We start from the raw sequence: 14,073 nt of genomic DNA, 5'->3' as shown, positions 1-14,073 counted from the left end.
ATCTAATCTTGTAGCAATGCATTAAAACAAAAGGCTTCTCTGTAAAAGGCCCTGGCTCATCCTGCAGGTGCCAGGAACAGATGTCAGCTAACTTTTATCACGTCACCACAGACTTGTTGCCACAGGGCAAGGCTCTTCATGGTTCCTTTTGCTGCAGCCCACTGGTTTCCTACGTGGTCCATTAACATTTAGAAACTGTCCTTTCCTACTGCTGGCCATTTTCCAGATTATTTCTCTGAAGAAAAAGAAATATAAATTTGTGGGGCCAGCAGTTTTTTATGTAAGAGCTTTGTGGCAGGCAGACACTCAACTAGTTGGATTTCTTTCTATTGTGGAACACCTAAAATGCGTACAACACCCCTTTGAGGAAGGTGATTTTTGAGCTCAAACGATATCCTCAAGGGTCCTATTATCATTAGACTATACTTATTGAGAATGCATAACAAAGTCAGGCACTGGGCTAAGTGCTCTCACGTCCATTATCTAATCATCCTTAGAGCACCGATATCATTAGTATCATTCCACTTTAATTATGAAGCAAACGAGGCTCATTGCAGTTAAGTAACTTGTCCCAGGTCACAACATCACAGATAATGTGCTGGGACTTAAATCTGGTACTGCCTGAAGCTAAAACCTAAACCCTTTAATGCTATGCCAACATTTCTCAAACTTTAACATGTACACATGTCAACTGGGGATCTCATTAAAATGCAGATGCTAATTTAGCAGCTCTGAGTGGGGCCTGAGCATAGGCAATTCTGATAAACTTTCAGGTGGTGTTCATGCTGCTGCTTTGAGGACCACAGTTTGAGTAGCAAGGGTCTGTGTTACATGGCAATCCTATTGTTTCTATTTCTTTCTAGCTGGGATGTGTTCCCACAATGAGGGCTGGGAAAAGTAGGCCAAACTCTACTCTGCTATTCTTCTTTCAGTTTTAATAACTCACCCAAGTTCAGATGGGTGACTATCACAGGTTGGGTACAGCAGTTTGTTGCTACAGGAATCCAGAGAAGGAAACAAGCAGGATCCCTGGTTCCTGAGCTTGGAAGAAAATCCTTCATGGCATAGTTCCCCTTATGTCTCCATTTCCTCCTCCTCTCCCTGGATTGCACCTTTCATTTCCAGCTACTCCAAAGAACTACAATTCTCCATCTTGCTTCTACAGATTGTCTCCTCCCACAACCTGCACTCCTTACCCACTCCTCACTAGATGGTCTCCTTATTCCTCCAGTTAACCTTTACTCCTGTCTCAAAATTCAGCCCAGGTGCCAACCTTTCTAGGAAGCTTTCTTGATGCCCCAGTATAATATAGCTGCACCTCTTCTAAGCTCCTATAGGACCTCTGCAGCCACACATCCCAGCCCAGAGAGCATTGTCCTGTAGTCACTGGTGCTCCTTTTGCCCCTTCACTGAGCTGTAAGATCCTAAAAGCAGGAGCAATGTTCCATTAGACTTTATGTCCCCAGTCTCTAGGACAGTATATGCCACAGAGTAGATGCTTACTGAATGTTTGTTGACTGACCCAATAAATGAAAGGCTTTTCTAAAGAAATGTAGACACTGGCAGAGGTGGGAAGAAGCAGGCCCTTCTGTTTGTTGTTGATGAGTGTCTCAACTGGTACAATGTCTTGGGAAGAATCAACCAAAATAAAAAATGCACATACTGGCCAATTTAGCAATTATGCTCTAAGAATACTGTAGAGAAACTCAAACACATATATAAACAGATGATGGCTCAACCATCCAACTAATTATAGCAGTCATTAAAAAAAAAGAGACAGCTCTCTTTTGAATGTCTACCTGTCTGTCTACATATAGGAAATATTCTTTAAAATTCATTAGGTTAAAGAAGCACAGTCCAAAACGGTACGGTATGCTTCCACTTGTGGTAAAGAATGTGCTTGTGTATATGCCATACTTGTCTGTTTCTGTACACCTTTGGGAAGGACACACAGAAGCTGCTAATCATGGTTGTGCCTGAGGTGGTGGGAAGAGAGGAGGGAGGGACATTTACTTCCTACCATCAGCCTTTGGTTCCTTTCAATTATGTAACCCTGTGGGCTATGACTATTATGGAAACATATCTCTGGTTGCTGCGGAGCTGGAGGCTAACGCTGTTTAGGGCAGTGACGTCTAAGGCTCTGGCCTTAACGACATTTAGTTTGAATCAAGAACTGGGAAAGTCCAATGTTAGTAAATGCTCACTTAAATAAGAACACATGGATTATTAGGGAAAGCTTTTCCCAAATGGGGCATAAGCCCAAAGGAAAAAACTCAGTGGTGAAGCAAGAAGGCAGTTTTACAGATCTTGCCAGTTCCCACCTCTTGTGAGCAGTGTCACCGAGGCTGGGTCCCCCCTACCCTGATTTGGAACACTGGGGGACAAGGGGAGTACAGATAGGCTTCACTGCTTCCTTCCCTGTGTGATCACATCACTTCCAGAAAGATTCTGTATACTTGGCTAATTAAATCAGGACTCTTATCTAACCTTACAGTGGGAGTGTGTCTATGTGGGCTGTCCCACCAATTTGGAGCCGACTGGGAGTGCTGCATAAATTTCTTCCAAAGAAAGAAAGGCAGACCAAGATTAGTGAAAGGAGGCAGAGGTCCAATGACACCTCCTTCGCTCCTCTCTGTTGCATTCTCTTTGGAAGGGTGGGGTGGTGGGGGGATGTCCACAGAGGAAAGCAGTGTGGAAGTTTGGAGGTGCCTAACTGGCCCTAACACAAATTTTATGATTAGGAAGATAGTCTTTGGTCTGATGGTGCTGAAAAACATTCTGCAAGTGGCATTTTTAAACAAAGACTCTGCTCAAATCTTGGCTGCTTACAGACAAGGAGAAAAAAATTTCATTTTCCATCTGCCAGTACTATTAAACATTGGCTTGGGACTCAACTCACCGTTTTTATATTACCCCCACCTTAAAGCCACAGATTTTATTGCAGGCAATTAGGCGATAATCACTGATGGTTTGTTTTCTTGTAGTAAAAGAAAAAAAACCCCAGCTTCTGTTGTTGCTGTTTTTGTTGATTCTTATTTTTGGTTTAGAGCAAAGGGCCAAGGAAACCAACAACTGGCTTCTTTAGAAGGTGGTGGAATGCTCCCTGGGGGTTTCAGAGGCAAATTTTGACTGAGTTCACTAAGAGAAGGTAAAGAACTGGTGGTTCCAAGAGATGGTCAGAACAGATTGGGTGCCAGATGGGCAGGTGCAGGAAGGCACAGAAGGCATGTGGAAGGGGACAAGTGCAGAGAGTCTGCCAGGAGTGCGTGGGGGTGGGCACTGAGACAGCCACCTGGGGCTGCCGCAGGAGCTCTCTAGGGACGACTTCAAGGATCTAACACCAGCTAGAGGTATTTGATGGGTTAGCATGAGAGTCCTTAAAGGCTGCATACTTCACTCTCTTCAGCAAATGCCTCCCAAGCTGTAGAGAGTGCCAATTTGAGCCAAGTGAAGACTCTTTCCTGGTGGGGTGATGGCCTGCTTATGGAGGGTCCCCATCGTGGCTGCTCCCTACAATCATCAGAAATTAAAATAAAAGTGCTCAGTACTCAGCCTAGTAAATACACCAGGATCTCAGGGGAGAGAGTTCAACAATTATATTTTATGGAAACTCCCCATTTTCTCTTCATGACATCGGATATGTGAACATTTGTTCAAGGCAGACAGCTTCCCTTTAGAAAGATCATTTAAAACTTCCATTAGGCATCTGTCTAGAACACACAATTTTAAGAATTAAATCCTCAAAATAAACTCATGAGCCAGAACGATTATCTTCATTTTAACAATGGGTAGGTTGAGGCTTCCATTTCAGCAAGCCCACCAAAGTCACAGAGCTAGTACATGGGGTAGCTGAGATGAAAACCTGACACATTAGACCCCACATGTGCCTAATTCATAGCTGGAAGTTAGCTTGCAGGTCAGCAAAACATTATCTTATTTGATCTTTACAACAGCCTGGTGAGAATTGTAAGGAAATTATTTTCAGGTGGTGAAAAAGATGTAGAAGGAGGTTTAACATGTTGCTTAAGATTACCCAGCAAGCCAGTAGCAGAGCTAAAACCAGAACCTCCATTTCCTAACTCTTAACCCAGTGCCCTTCCTCAAAACTACTCAAAAATACAATTGTTCCACTAACCCCAGATTTTCAAGTGACCCAATTACATAAGAATATACTTAGCTGTTCATAAGAAGAGGATGTCACCATCTTCCCTTCCCCAGGCAACAAGAATTGGGACTTAACCCATGTGTCAACTTCCTTACTGCTCCTGAATGAACTTCATCAGAACTTGCCTTTGGGACTGCTAGCCAGGGCAGGACGATGACATCTAGGATCTGAAGATAGCTCTGGAGTTAGTGTGTCCCTCTTACTGACCATTAGCTAAAAGCCCTGCATCCGAGATTTACTGCCTGGTCCAGGGATGCAGTTTTTCTGGGCTGGGATGCACTTTTTCTCCCCCTCATATTCTAGGGGAGACATTCTCAGGCATGTGGGATGCCTGTGTTACCTAGAAATGGAAGGTGCCAAAGACACATAGAATCTGTGCCTAATGAGAATTCACTAAGGTCATTTTACAAATATTTAAGAAAAGAGCTTGGGGGGAAGTGTGTTACATTTATGGGGACAAAATTAAAAAGGATGTAGCAATATGCACACCTTGTTATGTCACTTGGGAAAATCAAAAAGGGAAAAAAAAAACATGAAACTCTTCGAGAAGACATCTATGGATCATTTCACTTGTGTATTCATGAAGGTCATATATCTTAACACAGTGTTCTTGTCTTATGCTTGCTAATGTTGCATTTCTGTGCATGACAATAACCCAAGAGAGGGAACTCAATTTTATACGCATCCAAAGTTAGATGAGTAACAACCCAGAACACAGGCTCACAGTGTTTCTTCTTTGACACAGTCAGAAAACACAGTTCTTGGTTATGAATACTAAGTAGCAATATGGAAAATGTTTTTGATATCAAGTTAAAAAAAAATCCCAGTATCTACAATTGATATGTACCATGATTATAAAAAATGTTAAATATATGTAGTTATGTGTGTGTGTATATTCATAGGGGAAATAAAAGACTGGAAAAAACTGGCCAAAAGGATTATATTTACTATCTAGTTTTCTAATAAAGGGATGCTAACCCTTTAGGTACCATCTCTTAGTATGTGCCTCTTGTTCAAGATTGCTGGGGCTCCCTGTGGTCTCTTGTGCAAGTGCAGAGATTCCAGATGATGTGTTTTTATGTTCCCTGGAGAAAGAGTGTATGCAGAGGAAAGAGGAATAGGACAGTGGGCAGAAGCCCTGGTCTGGCCTTGACTTCTAAGGAATGCTGTGTAATCTCTGGGGAGAAACTTGGTTTTCTTTGCTTGCTACCTGGATGTTTGCTGATGGCTGTCCTAGTGGATCAAATGTGAAAGGACCATACGCAGAGAGCCCCAGACCAAAGCCACAAACAGCAATGCCCATAGGGTCTGAAGGGAATTAGTTAAGGGAATGAAATGGGCTGGGTAATCTTGACATAGATATTATTTGCTTCATAACTATTTAAAACTTATTTTTGATCACCAAAAACTAGATTCTCCCATTTTTCTTCAAATCTTACAGGCTTATCTGTTGTTTTCTCCCTTACAGAAACATAAGCATAACTGATATTTCTAATTTCTCCTAACAGTATAATTTTTAAAACATCCATAATAAGTATGCAGTTGCCCCCACCTCAGTGATTGGATAAATAGAGAAGGTGGGTGGGGGGCAGTGATGAGCTGAAGATGGCATGCCCAGTCTAAGAGTTAGGAACCTCTCAACTCAAGCCAATTGTTGCCATGAGGAAATGCTGGCTTAGTGTGGAGAATTTTTATAATTCAATTTTTAAAAGAAAAGCAAAAAAATCTACATGCTTACCTAAGGTCTCTGATTTCTAAACATTGAACATTTCTAATGAATAAGAATTGTCTATGCCAACAAAACACATGTGTGGACTATACGCAAAACAAAGAGCACCATTTTGAAAGCTCTTCAGGGTTTGTACAATTTTTCCTTTTTCACATTCTAGCACCCCCTCCCATCTCTTCCCACAGAACACTTGCAGTTCAAAGGGGAAAGTCAGGGACTTACTATGGAGCTGCTGAAGGCCACAGGAGGCTGTGAGCTTTCACGGTACCCCATAGACCTTTGCCGGTAGTGGCCCTGGATGGGCACCCGGGCACTCTGGCTCCTCCTCAGAGGCTGAGCACCTTTTTGGCTTCTCCTAGTTGCTGCATCCTGGGCCCATCTAGCTGGGAAGGACAGGCACTGGTATTGGGTCCACTCTTCACCATCTGAGTCCAGCTCCTTTGGGGTCTCCAGTCGCTTAGCTGCAAGAAAGGAGTCCTGTTATTGCACTAGTTGTACCTTGGCTGGACCATGTTGGGGAAAGCCTAGACTTTGGGGTGGGATAAGAGCATGGGAAGGGTCTATGCTACTCTGGAAAATTGGGCATCTAGACTACCAAGACTGGAGAAAGAAGGGTACAACTAAGTCCCACAGATTCAAACTCTAGTGGATTTCCTACTAGTTATGTGACTTTGAGCTTTGACATAACCTGTCACTTTATTTCCTCAGAGTTTTTTTTTTTTTTTTAGGTTTCTAACTCAGGGATGTTTTGAAGATTTAATGATATAATGTGTTAAAGTAACTAGCATACTGTAAGTACTGGTAATGAGGCTCTTATTACAAAGAGATCAGAAGCTCCCATGTAAATGGTCCACTATCACCAAGGCAAAGGGGATAGGGCTGCTTATAATATTATCTCCACCTTTCTCTTCCTCCATCCCTCACACTCAAAAGAATGAATACTGCCCTCTTAAAGTGTTTCTCTTCTTTAAAAAGTGGGTGAAGGATATGAACAGACACTTCTCAAAAGAAGACATTTATGTGGCCAACCAACATATGAAAAAAAGCTCATCATTACTGGTCATTAGAGAAATGCAAATCAAAACCACAATGAGATACCATCTCACGCCAGTTAGAATTAGCGATCATTAAAATGTCAGGACACAACAGATGCTGGAGAGGATGTGGAGAAATAGGAACGCTTTTACACTGTTGGTGGGAGTATAAATTAGTTCAACTGTTGTGGAAGACAATGATTTCTCAAGGATCTAGAACTAGAAATACGATTTGATCAGCAATCCCATTACTGAGTATATACCCAAAGGATTATAAATCATTCTACTATAAAGACACATGTACATGTATGTTTATTGCAGCACTATTCACAATAGCAAAGACTTGGAACCAACCCCAATGTCCATCAACGATAGACTGGATAAAGAAAATGTGGCACATATACACCATGGAATACTATGCAGTCATAAAAAGGATGAGTTCATGTCCTTTGCAGGGACATGGATGAAGCTGGAAACCCTCAGCAAACTAACACAAGAACACAAAACCAAACACTGCATGTTCTCACTCATAAGTAGGAGTTGAAAAATGAGAACACATGTACACAGGGAGGGGAACATCACATACTGGAGCCTATCGGGAGGTGGGGGGCTGGGGAGGGATAGCATTAGGAGAAATACCTAATGTAGATGATGGGTTGGTGGGTGCAGCAAACCACCATGACACGTGTATACCTATGCAACAAACCTGCACGTTCTGCACATGTATCCCAGAACTGAAAGTATTGGAAAAAAAGAAAAAAAAAATTTATTTTCTTTTCTTAGAAAGCGTGTGTGTGTGTGTGTGTTGGAGTGGGGGATGAAGTTGGGCAGATGATAGCTGAAGGAATCAGGTCAGTTTTATGAGTCATTCAGTCCATGCAAGGTAACAGTTCAGGCATTTTATAGCCCTAGCTCCTAAATCAAAACTTTGCCTCAGTGACAATCTAAGAGATATGTTAGACTAGAAGGCATCTCCAGGATGTGTAAAATCTGACCATGCACCTAGACACAGACCTGGCCTGACATGTCAAGTAAGGTGGCCTGAGAAATTTCCAAGCCTTGGTTGTGGTGACTGGCACACAATTGGGAAATCTCCAATCCATTACTGACAGATAAAAATCTCATTTCATAAAGTACTTTGTCTGGCACCAGACAAAGATCAACTGGAGGGATACCACATATGAGATAACTTCTAACTTTTGTAAACAAATGAAAATTTACAAGTAATTGGAACAGCCCTGATCTGTGACAAGGAAGACCACAGGGATAGAGGAAGCAACTTGTGGAAATGCCACACAGCCTTTAAGAGAGCCAGGAGAATGTCTTTTATCTCCTCGTTTCTTAGGAGAGCAGGGCATTTCCTTTTTGAAAGATGGATGGAGCCCTTGGGAGCTCTCGTACCATTTTCTTGGTGAGAATACTCGCTGCCCATGATGGTGCAACGTCGGAACACCATCTTGTTCTCCGTCAGGGTCCCCGTCTTATCGGAGAAGATGTACTGGATCTGGCCCAAGTCCTCCGTGATATTGAGGGCTCGACATTGAATGGATAAATCAGTCTCTTCATCATACAGGTCAAGGTCATTGTTCAAGAAGAACACTTGCCCGAGCTTCACCAGCTCAATGGAGACGTACAAAGAGATGGGGATCAGCACCTGAAAAGAGATGAGTTTCTACCATGTCAGAAACCAGGCAGGTTCCCTCCCTTGGGATCCTCACTAGCAGGTAGCAAAGGCATTTAATGGAAAGTTGAGGTCAGCTCACAGGACAGACTCTTTCTGTGAAATTAACGGTCAATAACCTTATGCTTGGAGTTCTTAGGGGAATCTGAAAAACAGATATGTCTTCTTTGACCAAGGATGTCTGATACAAGGTAGGCACTCACCACTGGTTGTCTGTGACTGAGCTGGGAGGGAGTGAGGGAGACTTAGCATCTCTGTTTAGAGTCCTCTGACTCCCTTCAGATCTCTGTGCCACCAAGGGCTGCTGCCCACTTTTACAGGTATTCAGACATATTGTTAATTTCTCCCCATTGATTCAATACCTGGTATTTACCAAGTGCTTGTTGAGCATTTGTTGCTGTTCTAAGTCCTGGAAATGGGAGTCAACAGAACATAATTCCTGGCTTTGAAGAACTTGCCTTCCAGTGACAAAGAACAAACAAATAAATATATATGAGTGGTGGTAAGTCACATGAGGAAGAATAAAGAAAAGTAAAGAGGGTAGATTGATGACTGGGTGGGATGCTTGTAAACCATGACCTTTGAACAGAGACATGAGGAAGCCAGGGTGTGAGTTGTGAGGTTGTCTGGGGGAGGAGCGTTCTGAGCAGAGGAGAAAGCCAGGCACAGGCCTGGCAGTGGGGGTGGCGTTTGGGGAGTAATAGGGAGCAGGCCTTGCAGGTGAGTGAGGAGGGGAAGAGGGCTAGGAGGGGAGGTCAGGGAGGGAGTCAGGGTCCAGATCACTTAGGGCTTCATCAGCCACAGTAAGGACTTCAGATTCCACTTTGAGTGGATATGAAACCATGAGAGGATTCTGTACATAGGAGGGGTATGATTTAATTCACATTTAAAATAGATTACCCTGCAAAGTGAGTGGAAAATGTTCACCAATAAGAGAGCAGTGAAACAGACTCCAATACCACAAGAAATGGTAGATGGAGCTCCACAAAAGTAAAACCACAACTTCCCTCATCTTTTCATAGATTGTATTTTCTTAGAGACGCAAAGATTTTAAAATTCATCTCTTCATCAATTACTGCCTCACATTTTGTAGGTGCTCTATTTTTTTTTTTTCTGTCCTATGTTGGGCCAGTTCTGTTCTTTTCCTTCTCAATGTATCAGATGTTAAAACACTAACTCGTGGTTTCTCTCTCAATGTTGGGGCAGAGAGTTCTCTGTAGCTCACTGTGCTACTTTATCTTCTTTTGTTCCTAGGTCATTTGTGTTTTATCTGCTCTGGCAGAGGGACAGGCACATATGGGTCACTGCTGTCATCTTACTCTTAAATAGAAAAGTTGATAAATATTTCCCTCCAGCTATTATCTGCGGGCAGAGTCCCCTCTACAAGACAGGGCTAGGTCCTTAAATCACCCAAAATGTGAATGCTTTCAAAGATGCACAAGAAAGTGATGATCATTTCCTCATCTCAATCCAGTTTGTACTTTCTAGTGGCCAGCACTCGTTTTTCTTTATTTTACAAAGTTGTAGGGGTTTTGGCCACATATCTTATTGGGCCCCTAGTTAGGGAGGGCTTCCTACCTGGAGCAGGATGATCATTGTGAGGAACATGTAGAAGCCCCCAAGGGCACGGGGAAGGAAGCTGCCATTGGCATCTGGCACATCGAAGGGAGGGTGTTCTTCAAAGGTCCCGTTCCAGATGCTGTGACCTGAGAGGAGGCAAAACCAGGAATGAGGTTGAATCTCCACTAAGTCCTAAAGTTGGTCAATTAAACCAGCCCTTGACACATTCTTAGAAATGGGTGTGCTTTGGAGGGCCCCTCCTTCTTCCAAACAACACAGCTCTGTGTGTGTGTGAGTGTGTGTGTGTGTGTTTGGGTGTATGTATATGTGTTCATGTTGCTCTAAAGTGGTTCTTCATATACATTTCAATCACTTGATAGGCATTAAGTTTGTTTTACAAGAGGAGATTGGCATGAGGATTACTTTTTTTTTTTTAATTAAGTCTTGTTAAATAGGGGCTGGAAAGAGATAAAGAAATACTTGTTCTTTTTTGTTCTGTGGTATACACTTTTGTGTGTGGGTGGGGAGCCTTGAGACCTGTCCCCTAGTCTCCCCCTTCTTATCCCATCTAATGCCCATCTACCCATCCATCCTTCCATTCATACATTTTTCTATCCATTCATCCATCTATCCACCTACCCATCTACTCACCCATCTATCCATCCATCCATCCTTCCATCCACCCACCCATATATCCATCCTTCCATCCTTCCATCCTTCCATCCATCCATCCATCCATCCATCAATTTTTCTATCGATTCATCTATCCATTCATCCATCCATCCACCCATCTACTCACCCATCTATCCATCCATCCATCCTTCCATCCACCTACCCATATATCCATCCTTCCATCCATCCATCCATCCATCCATCCATCCACCCACCCACCCATCTACTCACCCATCTATCCATTCATCAATGCCTCTGCCCACCAACCCACCCACATCCATCTATCCATCCATTTTTCTATCGATTCTTGTATCCATTCATCTATCCATCCACCCATCTACTCACCCATCTATCCATCCATTCATCAATCCCTCCATCCACCCACCCATCTATCCATTCATTCATCCTTCTATTCATCCATTTTTCTATCCCTTCATATATCTATTCATCCATCTACCCACCCATCTACCCATCCATCCATATATTCCATATAATCACCCATTTATCCATCCATCCATCCATCCACCCTCCCACCCAGCTACCTACTTACCCATCCATCCATTTATCCATCCATCCATCCATCTATCCATCTGTGTTTACCTATTCATCCCTCCCTCTGTCTGACGTTGATTAATTTAAGAAGTTAGTACTAGTTCTTGTCATTGTGGAGTTTGTTTCCAAATTAGGGAGCCAGGCATAAAAGGACAAATCACATACAGTCTGAGAGGTGCAATAGCAGAGCCTAGAATGCTGTGACAGCCCACAGCAACAGCACCAGGTACAGACTAATCTCTGTTTCCTTATCTGCAAAGGAGATAACAGCACCCATTATCTGAGGATTATGTAAGGTGAGCACCTGTTATAGAGCTCACTAAACCTTAGTATTCTTGTCTGTTAAATAGTAATAATACTTTCCCTATAGAGTTATTGTGAAAATAGAAAAACCTAATGTTTAAAATGCTCTCAGCTCCAAGAAGTATAGAAAATGAAAGACATAAAGGATGTTGCAGTGGCCAAAGATACTTGCCCAGGAGGTTGGGTCAAATGCCATCTTACCTAACAGAAGAAAGGAAACTTACAGACATGAAGCTGTTTATGGGAAGGTACTATTATAAAGCAGACGACTAAGGACCAAACACATGGCACAGAGTAAGGGCCACTGGCCTTTAAGGGAATAAGAAAAGAGCATGGGAAAACCCAAGAAGGCTGAATGGATGAGGAGGACTTGAGGGGGTCCTGGAGCCACAGCAGGTGTTGGATGGTCTGGAAGGCCAGGGCAGAGTATTCTGGGTGAGGAAAGAAGAAACACCACCTTTACAAAATCAAAGTAAACATATGGTCAAGAACTGTGGAATGGTGCTCATTTGAGAGTTTTCATCTTCGGTAGGGCTGTGCTTTAATTAGGCATCAACAGAGTCCCGTGTATGAGTTGTTATCTCAGAATAGAATTCTGACCCTCCCCATGAACTTTCTTCATTTCTTTATTGTTTTGGGGAATCTGCCAAGCAGATTCTGGTTTGCCTGTGCCTTATCTCGCCCTGTGACCTTTTAATCATTAACTTTCTGTTTTTGGAGACACAGTGAGATAATCTCAAATGTCTTTTTCACTCTGATATGCCCTGAAAAACCTGTCCTGAAGCAGAAGCAACAATTCTTGCAGCATCCTGGGGACACAGGTGGCCACATGGGCTGGGGAGAGGATGGGAGTGGGGACAATGGCTTTCTTGTTTCCCTGCTTCCCCTCCCGCAGGTGCTCTCCTTACAGCTGTGAGCCAGGCTCAAGCAGAGTGCTATTAGACACACCTGGGAACTCCAGGCTACCCACAAGACTCAATCCGATCATCATCACTGTAGTGGCACACAGTCTCCCTGAACCCCTATGAAGCTCTCAGCCTTTCAGACACCATCTTTTTCTAACAACAGCAATGGTTACGATTTCTGACTAATGCAAGTAAACAGCAAACACCACTGCTGCTCATTGGTTTGGGGTCTGCATATTTCTGGATTCAGGACATGAGTTTTTCTCTTGATTGTCCCTATTTTTGGGATCTCCTTTAGCATCCTGAAAATCATTTTTAGAATAAGGCCATAGACAGTGGGGAGTCTGGGCCCCTCTTTGTCTACACTCTGAGGATCAACTGAAAGGGCTCCAGATCACTCCTGTCTCCACCTCTCATGGTGCTTCTCACTCAACTCGGGCTACAGTCTTGTTCTGCTTTGGTCTCCATTCTTGGCCTTACTCTTGCCACACCCAACAGCCAACTGCTCCTATGCACAAAATGATTTTTCTTCCTGCTTCTATGCTTTGTGATTTTCCTGGGGCCAACAGTGGCCTCACTCTGCTTACAGCTTCCTGCCCCATTCAGCTCCTACACTTGGCTCTGCCATCCTCCTCCTCCGGCAAATGTCTATTCTACTTGAGAATAAGCTCTAGCAGCTACCTCTTCAAGAAAGACTTTCCTCATTGCTGCTCCCATAATACCTGTGGTAGGGTGAATAATACCCTCTGTCTCCCCAGGTTACATCCTAATCCTCGGGGCTCTGTGAATACACTATCTTATATGACAAAAGGGCTTTGCAGATAGGATTAGCTCACAGATCTTGAGATGAGAAGAGTATCTGGATTATGAAGGTGGGCCCAATGATGTAATCACAAGTGTCTTGTAAAAGGCAGGGAGAGCTACTGCTGCAGATGAGGAGAGGAAATGTAGGCAGAGACTGGGGTGGTACACTCTGAAGACCGAGGAAGGAACCACAAACTAAGAACCACAGGCAGCCACTAGAAACTGAAAAAGACAAGGAATAGATTCTTCCCTCAGAGCCTCCAGAAGAACCAGAACTGCTGATTCCTTGACTTTAACCCAGTGGTCCGCAACCTTTTTTGTACCAGTGACAGGTTTTCTGGAACATAACTTTTCCACGTCAGTGGGGATGGGGAGATGGTTTCAGGGGTTTCAGGATGATTCAAATGCATTATATTTACAGTGTACTTTATTTCTATTATTACATTGTAATACATAATGAAATAATTATACAACTTACCGTAGTGGAATCAGCGGGAGCCCTGAGCTCATTTTTTTGCAACTATACGGTCCCATCTAGGGGTAATGGGAGACAGTGACAGATCATCAAGCATTAGATTCTCATAAGGAGCACACAACCTAGATCCCTTGCATGTGCAGTTCACAATAGGTTTTGCGCTCCTGTGAGAATTTAATGCCACCGCTGATCT

At 43.2% G+C, this 14,073-nt stretch overlaps 1 protein-coding gene across 5 annotated transcripts in view; it reads right to left on the bottom strand.

The window, feature by feature from the left end:
• ATP10B (ATPase phospholipid transporting 10B (putative)) overlaps positions 1-14,073 on the bottom strand; it is a 280,240-nt gene that overhangs the window by 58,136 nt on the left and 208,031 nt on the right. For all 5 annotated transcript variants that reach the window (XM_033180385.1, XM_033180386.1, XM_033180387.1 and 2 more), the window contains 3 exons: positions 10,188-10,315; positions 8,330-8,582; positions 6,117-6,355 (listed from right to left, as the gene is read on the bottom strand). In XM_033180385.1, coding sequence (XP_033036276.1) covers positions 6,117-6,355; positions 8,330-8,582; positions 10,188-10,315 — 620 coding nt within the window. The remainder of the gene's footprint in view (positions 1-6,116; positions 6,356-8,329; positions 8,583-10,187; positions 10,316-14,073) is intronic.

Source organism: Trachypithecus francoisi, unplaced genomic scaffold (assembly GCF_009764315.1).
Source record: "Trachypithecus francoisi isolate TF-2019V2 unplaced genomic scaffold, Tfra_2.0 Lachesis_group2, whole genome shotgun sequence".
Lineage (NCBI taxonomy): Eukaryota > Metazoa > Chordata > Mammalia > Primates > Cercopithecidae > Trachypithecus > Trachypithecus francoisi.
This window is presented reverse-complemented; position numbering and strand designations above follow the sequence as displayed.